The sequence below is a fragment of the Coregonus clupeaformis genome, unplaced genomic scaffold, assembly GCF_020615455.1.
Source record: "Coregonus clupeaformis isolate EN_2021a unplaced genomic scaffold, ASM2061545v1 scaf0006, whole genome shotgun sequence".
Classification (NCBI taxonomy): Eukaryota; Metazoa; Chordata; class Actinopteri; order Salmoniformes; family Salmonidae; genus Coregonus; species Coregonus clupeaformis.
In genome coordinates, this window is record NW_025533461.1 from 1,526,554 (window position 1) to 1,541,947 (window position 15,394).

At 45.2% G+C, this 15,394-nt stretch overlaps 1 protein-coding gene across 1 annotated transcript; it reads left to right on the plus strand.

Annotated features, from left to right (window-relative positions):
• The first annotated feature begins 11,332 nt into the window (after positions 1-11,332).
• Positions 11,333-13,822, plus strand: LOC121575766 (histamine H1 receptor-like). Its single transcript, XM_041889062.2, has 3 exons — positions 11,333-11,404; positions 11,702-11,808; positions 11,979-13,822. Exons 1-3 carry the CDS (start codon positions 11,397-11,399, stop codon positions 13,448-13,450), a joined length of 1,587 nt encoding a protein of 528 aa, XP_041744996.2. The 5' UTR covers positions 11,333-11,396; the 3' UTR covers positions 13,451-13,822.
• Positions 13,823-15,394: the final 1,572 nt, after the last annotated feature.

The window sequence follows — 15,394 nt, forward strand, 5'->3', positions numbered from 1 at the left end:
TGGAGCGCAGACTACGGGTGGGTGTTGCTATGGTGACCAGTGAGCTAAGATAAGACAGGGATTTGCCTAGCAGTGATTTATAGATGACCTGGAGCCAGTGGGTTTGGCGACGAATACGTAGTGAGGGCCAGCCAACAAGAGCGTACAGGACACAATGATGGGTAGTATATGGGGCTTTGGTGACAAAACGGATGGCACTGTGATAGACTACATCCAATTTGCTGAGTAGAGTGTTGGATGCTATTTTGTAAATGACATCGCCGAAGTCAAGGATCGGTAGGATAGTCAGTTTTACGAGGGCATGTTTGGCAGCATGAGTGAAGGAGGCTTTGTTGCGAAATAGGAAGCCAATTGTAGATCTAACTTTTGATTGGAGATGCTTAATGTGAGTCTGGAAGGAGAGTTTACAGTCTAACCAGACACCTAGGTATTTGTAGTTGTCCACATACTCTAGGTCAGACCCGCCGAGAGTAGTGATTCTAGTCAGGTGGGTGGGTGCAAGCAGAGTTCGGTTGAAGAGCATGCATTTAGTTTTACTAGTGTTTAAGAGCAGTTGGAGGCTATGGAAGGAGTGTTGTATAGAGGTTTGTTAACGCATGGGCAAGTTGCAGCGGAGGGAGCTTGTGGCCGGGGTAGTGGTAGCCAGGTGGAAAGCATGGCCAGCCGTAGCAACATGCTTGTTGAAATTCTCGATTATTGTAGATTTATCGGTGGTGACAGTGTTTCCTAGCCTCAGTGCAGTGGGCAGTTGGGAGGAGGTGCTCTTATTCTCCATAGACTTTACAGTGTCCCAAAACTTTTTGGAGTTAGTGCTACAGGATGCACATTTCTGTTTGAAAAAGCTAGCCTTTGCTTTCCTAACTGCTTGTGTATATTGGTTCCTGACTTCCCTGAAAAGTTGCATATCGCGGGGCTGTTCGATGCTAATGCAGTATGCCACAGGATGTTTTTGTGCTGGTCAAGGGCAGTCAAGTCTGAGGAGAACCAGGGACTATATCTGTTCTTAGTTCTGATTTTTTTTAATAGGGCATGCTTATTTAAGATTGAGAGGAAAGCCTTCCGTTCCGTTCCAATTTTTTGTGTTCGTTTCACGCTGTTGGCAGTAGGTGCACTTGATTCAGCAGCCCTAGTGCCGGGAAGGCAAAGTTTTCCAATTTTTAACCATTTCATGTGTCTGAAGGTAGAACTCTGCCTAACCGGCAGTCCCAGAGAGCAAATCAAGTGCACCTATGGCCTACCGGAATATTTCACTTTCTCTGGTCATAGGCGTGACAACATGAATTGGTGCATGAGGCAGAAATAATGCAGTGTGACTTGTTTCACCATTAGCTGGAAGACTGTGTCCTCTTTTCTCAGTGGAGGGAGGGAGAGAGGAGGGACGGTGAGAGGAGCGACGGTGAGTCGGGTGAGAGTCAGCCTCACCACTGCTCTCTCCCCCCTCAGACTGACCAACAGTCCAGTAAAAAAAAAAAGCCAATTCTTCTTCTCACTCAGCTGTACAAGTAACAACAACACATGATCATATACCTAAAAGATCATTTCAAAATGCTCTAAGAAGAACAATTCGGGCAGGGCAATTCAAGCGTAGCTAATAGTCAGTGATAATGTATTGCACAAACCCATGGCTGCGGGAAGTTATCCAGGGGTGGGGGGTGCTGAGGGGGTGGGGGTGGGGGTGATGCTGCTGTTGACTTTCTGTCCACTCACACAGGAGTAATAAAGGCCCAATGCAATCATTTTGTGGGGGTGAATATTCTAATGTTTTATTTTTCTGATTTATCAGTGGATGCTGCAGCATCCTCAACTCCTCTACTTCCTGTTGTTATACACAAACCTCATTGCTACAGAACTGTTTTTAATTGGTTCATGTTGCATAGACTTACGTTTTTTTAAGTCATGTTTTTTTTTTTTTTTTTTATCTGAGCGTTAGATCTCGGCTTGCATTTTGACTCAGAAAGTGTTCTTGACTCAAGAAAGGTTGGGGACCACTGGACTACATCAAGCTTGTGACTACGCACTCATTGGCCTTCATTGTAAATAAGAATTTGTTCTGACTTGCCTAGTTAAATAAAGGTTAAAGAAAAAGAAAAAGTACAAAATTGGATGTGCTGTATTTGCAGTTTGTTTTGGTTGTGTTTTGGTTCATGTTTTGGTTGTGTTTTGGGTTATGTTTTGCCCAATGGAAACTTAATGGTGAATGATGACTGGAGTAATTTTCTTTCTGAGTGAGTAGATAAGATGTTTCTGAACACTTGTAAATTAATCCTGATGATGCCATGATTAAGAAAAATGATGGATGAATCATTAATAATAAAGGGTGAGAAAGTTACAGAGGCTACAACAAAACATGCTAACCTCTCACCATGACCAATAATGGGAGGTTAGCATGTTGTATGACCTTTGTCCCTCTGTTACATTCTCACTTTTTATTATTCACAATTATCCATAATCATTGTAGCGTCCACATTAATGTAGTCATGTTCAGAAACGTCTTATATTCTTACTTACAATAAAAGTATCTCCCAAAATGACCCAATACATTATTCACCATTCATTTCCTATTGGGCAAAACCTAATCTGAAACACAACCAAAACAAGTTGTAAATACATCCAACAAGTTTGTAGAGTCACAAGCTTGGTGTATGCATTGTTGTGCTAGGAATATGGGACCAAATACAACACTTTTGACTACTTTAATACACTATAAGTGAATTTGTCCAAATACTTACTGTCGCCTCATATGAAACATTTGATCTCAAATCCAAAATCCTGGAGTATAGAGCCACATTTAAAATGTTAGCTTCACTGACCAAATACATACAGAGGGGAGTGTACCAGGTGTATCATTCACCTTTTACTGCAGTGGGCTAAATCAGGGTCACACGGAGTGATTCTTGGTAGTCTTAAACAAATCTACTTTGAAACAAAAGTATACACCTCACACACATGGTTATGGGCTTAAAGAAAAGAAGATACCTGTGCCATGTCAGATATAGAGTAGAAATTTATTACGTTTTGAGTTTGCGTCCCAATATTACACTTTATATACATCACAGAAGACTGAAAAATAACAACACTGTTTGACATAGAAACACAGGATTTTCATAAGGTTTTATAAAAATTATGTATATTAATCATGAAATCATGAAAAATATTAATAACATTCCGCCCATGAGGCCAAAGAGGGCGCGTTTGGTCACTGTACTCCCGAGTGGCGCAGTGGTCTAAGGCAATGCATCGCAGTGCTAGCTGTGCCACTAGAGATCCTGGTTCGAATCCAGGCTCTGTCGTAGCCAGCTGCGACCGGGAGACCCATGGGGCGGCGCACAATTGGCCCAGGGTAGGGGAGGGATTAGCTGGCAGGGATGTAGCTCAGTAGAGCATGGCGTTTGCAACGGTTCGATTCCCACGGGGGGCCAGTATGAATAATATAATGTCTGCACTAACGGTAAGTCGCTCTGGATAAGAGCGTCTGCTAAATGACGTAAACGTAGGAAAGGGCTACTTTATAAGTCCAAAACTGGATGTAGCAACTGCAGATTGGCTCTTTAAAGGGCATGATACTGGATGTAGCAACTGCAGATTGGCTCTTTAAAGGGCATGATACTGGATGTAGCAACTGCAGATTGGCTCTTTAAAGGGCATGATACTGGATGTAGCAACCGCAGATTGGCTCTTTAAAGGGCATGATACTGGATGTAGCAACTGCAGATTGGCTCTTTAAAGGGCATGATACTGGATGTAGCAACTGCAGATTGGCTCTTTAAAGGGCATGATACTGGATGTAGCAACTGCAGATTGGCTCTTTAAAGGGCATGATACTGGATGTAGCAACTGCAGATTGGCTCTTTAAAGGGCATGATACTGGATGTAGCAACTGCAGATTGGCTCTTTAAAGGGCATGATACTGGATGTAGCAACTGCAGATTGGCTCTTTAAAGGGCATGATACTGGATGTAGCAACTGCAGATTGGCTCTTTAAAGGGCATGATACTGGATGTAGCAACTGCATATTGGCTCTTTAAAGGGCATGATACTGGATGTAGCAACTGCAGATTGGCTCTTTAAAGGGCATGATACTGGATGTAGCAACTGCAGATTGGCTCTTTAAAGGGCATGATACTGGATGTAGCAACTGCAGATTGGCTCTTTAAAGGGCATGATACTGGATGTAGCAACTGCAGATTGGCTCTTTAAAGGGCATGATACTGGATGTAGCAACTGCAGATTGGCTCTTTAAAGGGCATGATACTGGATGTAGCAACTGCATATTGGCTCTTTAAAGGGCATGATACTGGATGTAGCAACTGCATATTGGCTCTTTAAAGGGCATGATACTTATATGATTCTTCATTGAAGCTATGATTAACTTTAGAATGTACACTGAGTATACAAAACATTAAGATAGTTGCCTGTGTATAATCGTAGCTGAGCCTGTCTGTCCGCCCACACTCATCGCCTGCTCCCCCGCAGCTCACCAGCTGATGCAGGCTGTGTGTGCTGGGAGTGGCATCCTTCCCATCGCTGTAGGCTGTGTGTGCTGGGAGTGGCATCCTTCCCATCGCTGTAGGCTGTGTGTGCTGGGAGTGGCATCCTTCCCGTCGCTGTAGGCTGTGTGTGCTGGGAGTGGCATCCTTCCCGTCGCTGTAGGCTGTGTGTGCTGGGAGTGGCATCCTTCCCGTCGCTGTAGGCTGTGTGTGCTGGGAGTGGCATCCTTCCCGTCGCTGTAGGCTGTGTGTGCTGGGAGTGGCATCCTTCCCGTCGCTGTAGGCTGTGTGTGCTGGGAGTGGCATCCTTCCCATCGCTGTAGGCTGTGTGTGCTGGGAGTGGCATCCTTCCCATCGCTGAACAGAACTGTGCTGCATATCTGCGCTGCTAATATGAATTGTGCCCTCAACTGTGGGAAGCATTGGGGTCAACATGGGCATAGGGGTCAACGTGGGCATAGGGGTCAACGTGGGCATTGGGGTCAACTGTGGGAAGCATTGGGGTCAACGTGGGCATTGGGGTCACGTTGACCCCAATGCTTTTGACACCTTGTAGAGTCCATGCCCCGACGAGGCAAAAGGGGGGGTACAACTCAATATAAGGAAGGTGTTCCTAATGTTTGGTATACTCAGTGTATTTTACAATATGTGCCTACTAGATTGGGTCTCTTTTGCAGCAGTGGGCATGGGGGTTCAGTGAGGGGTTAATGCAACAGTGGGGGTTCAGTGAGGGGTTAATGCAACAGTGGGGGTTCAGTGAGGGGTTAATGCAACAGTGGGGGTTCAGTGAGGGGTTAATGCAACAGTGGGGGTTCAGTGAGGGGTTAATGCAGCAGTGGGGGTTCAGTGAAAGGTTAATGCAACAGTGGGGGTTCAGTGAGGGGTTAATGCAACAGTGGGGGTTCAGTGAGTGGTTAGTGCAACAGTGGCCATGGGGGTTCAGTGAGTAGTTAGTGCAACAGTGAAGATTCAGTGAGGGGTAATGCAGCAGTGGGTGTTCATTGAGGGGTTAATGCAACAGTGAGAGGTTCAGTGAGGGTTAATGCAGCAGTAGTGGTAAAGTGAGGGTTTAATGCAGCTGTGGGGGTTCAGTGAAAGGTTAATGCAACAGTGGGGGTTCAGTGAGGGTTTCATGCAGCAGTGGGGGTTCAGTAAGGACTTAATGCAACAGTGAGGGGTTCAGTGAGGGGTTAATGCAACAGTGGGGGTTCAGTGAGGGGTTAATGCAAAAATGGGGGTTCAGTGAAAGGTTAATGCAACAGTGGGGGTTCAGTGAGGGGTTAATGCAACAGTGGGGGTTCAGTGAGGGGTTAATGCAACAGTGGGGGTTCAGTGAGTGGTTAGTGCAACAGTGGCCATGGGGGTTCAGTGAGTAGTTAGTGCAACAGTGAACATTCAGTGAGGAGTAATGCAGCAGTGGGTGTTCAGTGAGGGGTTAATGCAACAGTGGGGGTTCAGTGAGGGTTAATGCAACAGTGGGGGTTCAGTGAGGGGTTAATGCAACAGTGGGGGTTCAGTGAGGAGTTAATACAGCAGTGGGGGTTCAGTGAGGGGTTAATGCAACAGTGGGGGTTCAGTGAGGGTTAATGCAACAGTGGGGGTTCAGTGAGGAGTTAATACAGCAGTGGGGGTTCAGTGAGGGGTTAATGCAGCAGTAGGTGTTCAGTGAGGGGTTAATGCAACAGTGGGGGTTCAGTGAAAAAGTTAATGCAGTAGTGGGGGTTCAGTGAGGGGTTAATGCAATATGTGGAGGTTCAGTGAGAAGTTAATTCAACAGTGGGGGTTCAGTGAGGGGTTTAATGCAACAGTGGGGGTTCAGTGAGTGGTTAGTGCAACAGTGGCCATGGGGGTTCAGTGAGTAGTTAGTGCAACAGTGAAGATTCAGTGAGGGGTAATGCAGCAGTGGGTGTTCATTGAGGGGTTAATGCAACAGTGAGAGGTTCAGTGAGGGTTAATGCAGCAGTAGTGGTAAAGTGAGGGTTTAATGCAGCAGTGGGGGTTCAGTGAAAGGTTAATGCAACAGTGGGGGTTCAGTGAGGGTTTCATGCAGCAGTGGGGGTTCAGTAAGGACTTAATGCAACAGTGAGGGGTTCAGTGAGGGGTTAATGCAACAGTGGGGGTTCAGTGAGGGGTTAATGCAAAAATGGGGGTTCAGTGAAAGGTTAATGCAACAGTGGGGGTTCAGTGAGGGGTTAATGCAACAGTGGGGGTTCAGTGAGGGGTTAATGCAACAATGGGGGTTCAGTGAGTGGTTAATGCAACAGTGGTATGGGGTTCAGTGAGTGGTTAGTGCAACAGTGGTCATGGGGGTTCAGTGAGTGGTTAGTGCAACAGTAAGGATTCAGTGAGGGGTAATGCAGCAGTGAGTGTTCAGTGAGGGGTTAATGCAGCAGTAGGTGTTCAGTGAGGGTTAATGCAACAGTGGGGGTTCAGTGAGAAGTTAATTCAACAGTGGGGGTTCAGTGAGTGGTTAATGCAACAGTGGGGGTTCAGTGAAATGTTAATGCAACAGTAGGGGTTCAGTGAGGGTTTCATGCAGCAGTGGGGGTTCAGTAAGGACTTAATGCAGCAGTGGGGGTTCAGTAAGGACTTAATGCAGCAGTGGGGGTTCAGTAAGGACTTAATGCAGCAGTGGGGGTTCAGTGAGGGGTTAATGCAACAGTGGGGGTTCAGTGAGGGGTTAATTTAACAGTGGGGGTTCAGTGAGGGTTTCATGCAGCAGTGGGGGTTCAGTAAGGACTTAATGCAACAGTGAGGGGTTCAGTGAGTGGTTAATGCAACAGTGGGGGTTCAGTGAGGGGTTAATGCAACAGTGAGGATTCAGTGAGGGGTTAATGCAGCAGTAGGTGTTCAGTGAGGGGTTAATGCAACAGTGAGGGGTTCAGTGAGGGGTTAATGCAACAGTGGGGGTTCAGTGAGTGGTTAATGCAAAAATGGGGGTTCAGTGAAAGGTTAATGCAACAGTGGGGGTTCAGTGAGGGTTTCATGCAGCAGTGGGGGTTCAGTAAGGACTTAATGCAGCAGTGGGGGTTCAGTGAGGGGTTAATGCAACAGTGGGGGTTCAGTGAGGGGTTAATTTAACAATGGAGGTTTAGTGAGGGGTTAATGCAACAGTGGGGGTTCAGTGAGGGTTTCATGCAGCAGTTGGGGTTCAGTAAGGACTTAATGCAACAGTGAGGGGTTCAGTGAGTGGTTATTGCAACAGTGGGGGTTCAGTGAGGGGTTAATGCAACAGTGAGGATTCAGTGAGGGGTTAATGCAGCAGTAGGTGTTCAGTGAGGGGTTAATGCAAAAATGGGGGTTCAGTGAAAGGTTAATGCAACAGTGGGGGTTCAGTGAGGGGTTAATGCAACAGTGGGGGTTCAGTGAGGGGTTAATGCAAAAATGGGGGTTCAGTGAAAGGTTAATGCACCATGTGGAGGTTCAGTGAGGGTTAATGCAACAGTGGGGGTTCAGTGAGGGGTTAATATAATAGTGGGGGTTCAGTGAGGGGTTAATGCAACAGTGGGGGTTCAGTGAGGGTTTCATGCAGCAGTGGGGGTTCAGTAAGGACTTAATGCAACAGTGGGGGTTCAGTGAGGGGTTAATGCAACAGTGGTCATGGGGGTTCAGTGAGTGGTTAGTGCAACAGTGAAGATTCAGTGAGGGGTAATGCAGCAGTGGGTGTTCAGTGAGGGGTAATGCAGCAGTGGGTGTTCAGTGAGGGTTTAATGCAGCAGTGGGTGTTCAGTGAGGGGTTAATGCAGCAGTGGGTGTTCAGTGAGGGGTAATGCAACAGTGGGGGTTCAGTGAGAAGTTAATGCAGCAGTGGGGGTTCAGTGAGGGGTTAATGCAACAGTGGGGGTTCAGTGAGAAGTTAATGCAGCAGTGGGGGTTCAGTGAGGGGTTAATGCAACAGTGGGGGTTTAGTGAGGGGTTAATGCAACATTGGGGGTTTAGTGAGAGGGTAATGCAACATTGTGCATGGGGGTTCAGTGAGGAGTTAATGATAATTACAAGCAATGCAGAATGTACTGTTAAGCGGATCAGTTTTAAAGTGGCTCTCTTTTTAAGGCAATATAATTGTTGACATTATCTCAGCTTGAAATGATGGTATATCTCTTAGACAAATAGACTGCATTGAATTAGTTTCCTGTTTCCAAAGCAACGAGCCAAGGTCTATTGTATTTCAGGCCACTGTTCCCATATATCAAGGCTTCCATACTGTTGTGAGAGAGGCATAACGCGTTCTAACTCTCTAACCACATAATGATGGTAAATGTGCTGGAGGCATTCCAATTAAATCACACAAAGAATAGATGACTTTAAATAGAAATTATAATATAACAAACACTTTTTTTTTTTCTCCCATAACTTTTGTTTTGCTGATATTGAACATTCACAGTGCTACCACTCATTGGTCTCCTTCTGACCTGTGGTCTAGGTTCACTGGCTGCTAGTTTCACTGGCTGCTAGGTTCACTGGCTGCTAGGTTCACTGGCTGCTAGGTTCACTGGCTGCTAGGTTCACTGGCTGCTAGGTTCACTGGCTGCTAGGTTCACTGGCTGCTAGGTTCACTGGCTGCTAGGTTCACTGGCACATTACTACATAGAGCCATGACTACATCTCTATTCCACATCAGGTAATTGATGCAAGAAGTAGAATCAGATTTTTTTTAAACTGGTAAAAATACACCTTATGGAACAGCGGGGACTGTGAAGAGACACACAAAGGTACAGACGCACACAGGTACAGACGCACACAGGTACAGACGCACACAGGTACAGACACACACAGGTACAGACACACACAGGTACAGACACACACAGGTACAGACACACACAGGTACACACACACAGGTACAGACACACACAGGTACAGACACACACAGGTACAGACACACACACAGGTACAGAAACACACAGGTACACACACACACAGGTACACACACACACAGGTACAGAAACACACAGGTACAGAAACACACAGGTACAGACACACACAGGTACAGACACACACAGGTACATACACACACAGGTACAGACACACACAAGTACAGACACACACAGGTACAGACACACACAGGTACAGAAACACACAGGTACAGACACACACAGGTACACACACACACACACAGGTACAGACACACAAGCACTAGCACACACACTCTACACACACGTACATTGTAATATTGTCTTACGGTGGTATTATACATTGTGTAGTGTAGATACAGTGCATTAGGAAAGTATTCAGACCCCTTCCCGTTTTCCACATTTTGTTATGTTACAGCCTTGTTCTATAATGGATTAAATATTATTTCCCGTCATCAATCTACATACAATACCACATAATGACAAAGCGAAAACAGGTTTTTAGACATTTTTGCACATTCATTACAAATAAAAACCAGAAATACATTATTTACATAAGTATTCAGACCCTTTACTCAGTACTTTGTTGAAGCACTTTTGGCAGCGATTACAGCCTCGAGTCTTCTTGGGTATGACGCTACAAGCTTGGCACACCTGTATTTGGGGAGTTTCTCCCATTCTTCTCCGCAGATCCTCTCAAGCTCTGTCAGGTTGGATAAGGAGAGTCACTGCACAGCTATTGTCAGGTCTCTCCAGAGATGTTAGATTGCCTATTGCAATCATTTCTAAAAAACAGTTTTTGCTTTGTCATTATGGGGTATTGTGTGTAGATTGATAGGGGGAAAAACGAATTTAATCCATTTAGAATAAGGCTGTAACATAACAAAATGTGGAAAAAGTCAAGGGGTCTGAATACTTTCTGAATGCACTGTATATGGTGGTGTAATAATGTTATATGATGTACTGTTTTATCTTTTGTTTTATGTGTGATGTAAGTGCCTTAATGTGTTTGGACCCCAGGAAGAGTAGCTGCTGCCTTGGCAGGAACTAATGGGGATCCATAATAAACCCCAGGAAGAGTAGCTGCTGCCTTGGCAGGAACTAATGGGGATCCTTAATAAACCCCAGGAAGAGTAGCTGCTGCCTTGACAGGAACTAATGGGGATCCATAATAAACCCCAGGAAGAGTAGCTGCTGCCTTGACAGGAACTAATGGGGATCCATAATAAACCCCAGGAAGAGTAGCTGCTGCCTTGGCAGGAACTAATGGGGATCCATAATAAATACAAATACTGGCTGCTAGGTTCACTGCTTGCGATGCAAATGGCACCCTATCCCCTGACTCTGGTCAAACGTAGTGCACTATATAGGGAATAGGATGCCATATTGGACACAGCAACTGTCTGATGTTTAGAGAAATAATTATGTGTTATTATAATTGTTATTATTTATTTTGACTTTGTAGGTACAGTACTGGCTGATGGGGATTTGACTCAGGGAGGATACAGTACTGGCTGATGGGGATTGACTCAGGGAGGATACAGTACTGGCTGATGGGGATTGACTCAGGGAGGATACAGTACTGGCTGATGGGGATTGACTCAGGGAGGATACAGTACTGGCTGATGGGGATTGACTCAGGGAGGATACAGTACTGGCTGATGGGGATTGACTCAGGGAGGATACATTACAGGCTGATGGGGATTGACTCAGGGAGGATACAGTACTGGCTGATGGGGATTGACTCAGGGAGGATACAGTACTGGCTGATGGGGATTGACTCAGGGAGGATACATTACAGGCTGGGGGATTGACTCAGGGAGAATACAGTTCAGGCTGATGGGGATTGACTCAGGGAGAATACAGTACTGGCTGATGGGGATTGACTCAGGGAGGATACAGTACTGGCTGATGGGGTTTGACTCAGGGAGAATACAGTACTGGCTGATGGGGATTGATTCAGGATGGCTGATTGCTCCTGATGTTTCCAGCACTTCTGACATCATGTGAAGGATGAAGAGAAGGAGGGGTGGAGTCTATTCAGTCACCTGACATCACCATGGACAGGTACTTTAACAACACATTTGTGTGTCTAATGAAATTCTACATACCAGTATGTATACATGTGACATGAAGTGTTTGCCAGATGAAACCCTGTCGAAGGCAGCATAGCTGTCAAAACATCTGCATATTAAATATATTGCATCGGAATGTTGCAAATGTATTGCATTGCCATGAGAGGATGTTATACTAGACTGACTCTTGAGGAGAGCTTGCAAGTAAGCGTTTCACTGTACCGTTTACACCCGCTGTATCCCGTGATGAATAAACTTTGATTTGATTTTGAGTGTTTCTTTTCTAAAGGTACTTCAACAGCACCTGGAGAACGTACAGCCAGGAGACTCTTCCGTCACTTTCCAATACCACCCTCCACGTCGAGCACCACAACAGCTTCCACAACACCCTACTAGGTGTGTGTGTGTGTGTGTGTGTGTGTGTGTGTGTGTGTGTGTGTGTGTGTGTGTGTGTGTGTGTGTGTGTGTGGGTCTGGGGGTGTTGGGGAAGGAAGTAGACAGATTTCCGTTCTAACCACTAAACAAAGTATATATTCTGTTAATTCTGTTAATTTATTCTATTGTAGGATTCTTCCTGGGCTTCCTGTCGCTGCTCACCGTCATCATGAACATCCTGGTACTCTACGCTGTGAAGAAGGAGCGGACCCTCCACACGGTGGGCAACCTCTACATCGTCAGCCTCTCCGTGGCGGATCTCATCGTCGGGGCCACCGTGATGCCCCTCAACCTGGTCTATCTGCTGGAGGATGAGTGGAGGCTGGGGAGGGTCGTCTGTCAGTTCTGGCTCATCATGGATTATGTAGCAAGTACAGCCTCCATCTTTAGTCTGTTTATACTTTGTCTGGATCGGTATCGGTCCGTTCACGAGCCGCTGAGGTACCTGAAGTACCGGACTAGAGGGAGAGCTAGCGTTATGATCTCTGGGGCCTGGCTGTTGTCCATGACATGGATTATTCCTATTCTAGGGTGGAGGTCCTTCGCTCAGGTCGACCTCAAACCAGAGATGGAGAATAAGTGTGACACTGATTTCCGGTTTGTTACGTGGTTTAAGGTTTTAACTTCAGTGTTTAACTTCTACGTTCCCTCTCTGTTGATGCTGTGGTTCTACTCACGTATCTACAGGGCTGTGAGGCAGCACTTCAGAGAGAGGGAGAGGATTATCAATCCCACAGATTCCGTGGCGGAAAACAGGATCAGACACAAAGTCCAAACAGGAAATAGCCCCTGCGAGTCTTCCAAGAAGGAAAGAAACTCTGACTTTGATCAGTACACTTTAGACCAGCCGTACGACTCCACAGATACAGTTGAAACCAACGCACCCAGGGAACCCAAGTCTGGGAAAGACTCTCGTTCCAGTTCACTGCTCAGAATGACAAAACGTTTGAGGACGACTGTAAAAGACAACTCTTCGTCTTTCCAGCAGAAGGATCCGGACTCGGACCCTTTGAACCTGTCATCGTTACCTCTCGGCTTCACACACGACGACAACAACGTACAGAAACTCTACGTATCCGTGAGCGACTGCAAGGTAGCCGTGCCGCCAAACTCTGTGGCCGGCGTCTGCGAGATAACCCAGATTTCTGACATGCAGAGATACACCACCATGTTGTACAACAACGATTTCACCCAGTCTCTGAATTTATCCCCGTCACCATGGCCCCATAATTCACCCCCGTCGCCCCCGCCCCAGGAGGACTCAGAGACTGGTGATGGTACTAGCCCGGACGCCGTGACTCTTAAGCAGACCTGGCAGAAGTTCTGTGCCCAGTCCAGGCAGTGTATCCAGAGCCTTCAGGTCCATAAGCAGCACAAAGCGGCCAAGCAGCTGGGCTTTATCATAGCTGGGTTCATGATGTGCTGGATCCCCTACTTCATAGTCTTTATGGTCATGGCTTTCTGCCAGACCTGTGTACATCATGACCTACATATGTTCACAATATGGCTCGGTTATATTAACTCTACCTTGAACCCGTTCATATACCCACTCTGCAATGAGAATTTCAAACGGGTGTTTAAAACTATCCTACACATTCATTAGTAATGAAAGGTTTTCTGAACAATGCATTGAGTGGCGTTTCAATGTATTTTCTTGTGCTGCTTTAACTTGTAATGTGTGCTTGAATGTTTTGAGTGACCTCAATATGGTACCTTAAATTTGTATCATTTTGTAAATATAATGCTTATTTATTGTCCGCCTAAATATGTTTGTACACTATCAGACCATAACACCATCCTTCCGACTCTACAAGAAGTGCCATAAGGTCATTGACCATAACACCATCCTTCCTATTCTGTGAAAAGACAGAAAGCATTGCAGCTCTGTAAATATTGATTATTCATTCAAATAACTCTGCAGAAGGAGAATAACTCTGCAGAAGAAGAAGAACTCTGCAGAAGAAGAAGAACTCTGCAGAAGAAGAAGAACTCTGCAGAAGAAGAAGAACTCTGAAGAAGAAGAAGAACTCTGCAGAAGAAGAAGAACTCTGCAGAAGAAGAAGAACTCTGCAGAAGAAGGCACAGAGACAGTTTCAATACAATCTGCTTCAAGTACTTGTCCATTTTTGGTGAAAATGTGTCTTAATGGAATCTGCATTTTTTGTTAGATTTGAGTCAGTGCCGTGTCTGTGCTGTCCAATAAAAGTGTCCCAACTGGTGTGATGTTTTTATTTTATAGATGAGTATGCAACTGTTATAGCTATTTACTTTACCAAAAATATTTACTCATTAAATGGGAGTGTAGACACACACACCGTGTACTGTTGCAACTCATAGCTCACACAACAGTAAACAACTCAACATTATATGTTTACATTCTACTTCAAAGAAATACTAACTAACCTTGTAGCATAAATCCAATGCAAGTCAATGGTACCTACAGCATATTAGCATTTTCATACTTCATGTCCAAATCATCCTAAAGTATCTACAAATGTATTGTGTAACTCAGTGATGTTACTTATAGATGATTTGGATATGAAGCACAAGAATGCTGATATACTGTAGGTACCATTGACTTGCATTGGATTTGTTCCACAAATGCTACAAAGTTAGTGTTTGAAACATTGCCAGATAAACAAAACCAAAGCACGGATTGCTGTCATACCTTGTCCAAAGACTGCTTACGGTGTAAGGAAACCAATATGTCCATTTTTAATTTGGATGAAATATCCCTGGGGAAAGTCTTTACACTTTGGCGTGTGGTGTGAGGTGTCCGTGGGTGGCTTTTGACAATTGTTTTGGATTCCTCATGTCTTACTCATTGTTAGGAAGAAGTTTGGTCCAAATCGGATGTTGACCCGCCTAGCCTATTTACTGTGAATAGCTGGACAGGGAAAGACCTTAGAAGGCTACTGACAAACATATTCAAACATTTACACAAAATGTGTGGTCAAAAAAAAAAAAACTGGGAGGAGGGGCCCCTATTATATACATGGGTCCATCAAACACCAACTCATTGCACATACAATGGTGGCTTGAAATTGGCCAGTGGCCACAACTCTATTTTACTGAGCCTGTGGCATGTCAAAAATGAAAGATAAGACATCTAGCTACTTTATTGATTGGGATAGTAGATAAATTAATTTGGGTTTGGTGCTTTGCATGAAAGTCTGCCGGTGCAGTGTCAACCTAGCTTGTTAGTTCCAACTCAGGGACCAACGGAGTTGAGTGTATGGAATGTGGCCTCGTGATGTCAGATCATTATTATTATCTATTTCCCAAAGAAGATGAGTGCGCTGATTTATTTTGGACGGTTTATTTGGGATTTCTTTTTCAGTCATCTGTATACCTGCGTGTACTGCCTGCAGTAATTTAGCCAGTGAGGAAAGATAGCTGGCACGCTAACGTTAGATAGCTAGTATAATTGTTGAGTGACCTAGCTAGCTCATCCCAGCAAAAGGAATTGCGAGATGAGGAGTTGGAGGGTAACATGTTTCTGTTTAGGTTGTTTGGTTGTTTACGCTATCCTTCTTGCAACGTATGC

Coding starts and splice junctions, on each gene's coding strand:
- LOC121575766 (XM_041889062.2), top strand. Junction 11,809..11,978: donor CTTCCACAACACCCTACTAG/GTGTGTGTGTGT, acceptor ATTCTATTGTAG/GATTCTTCCTGGGCTTCCTG.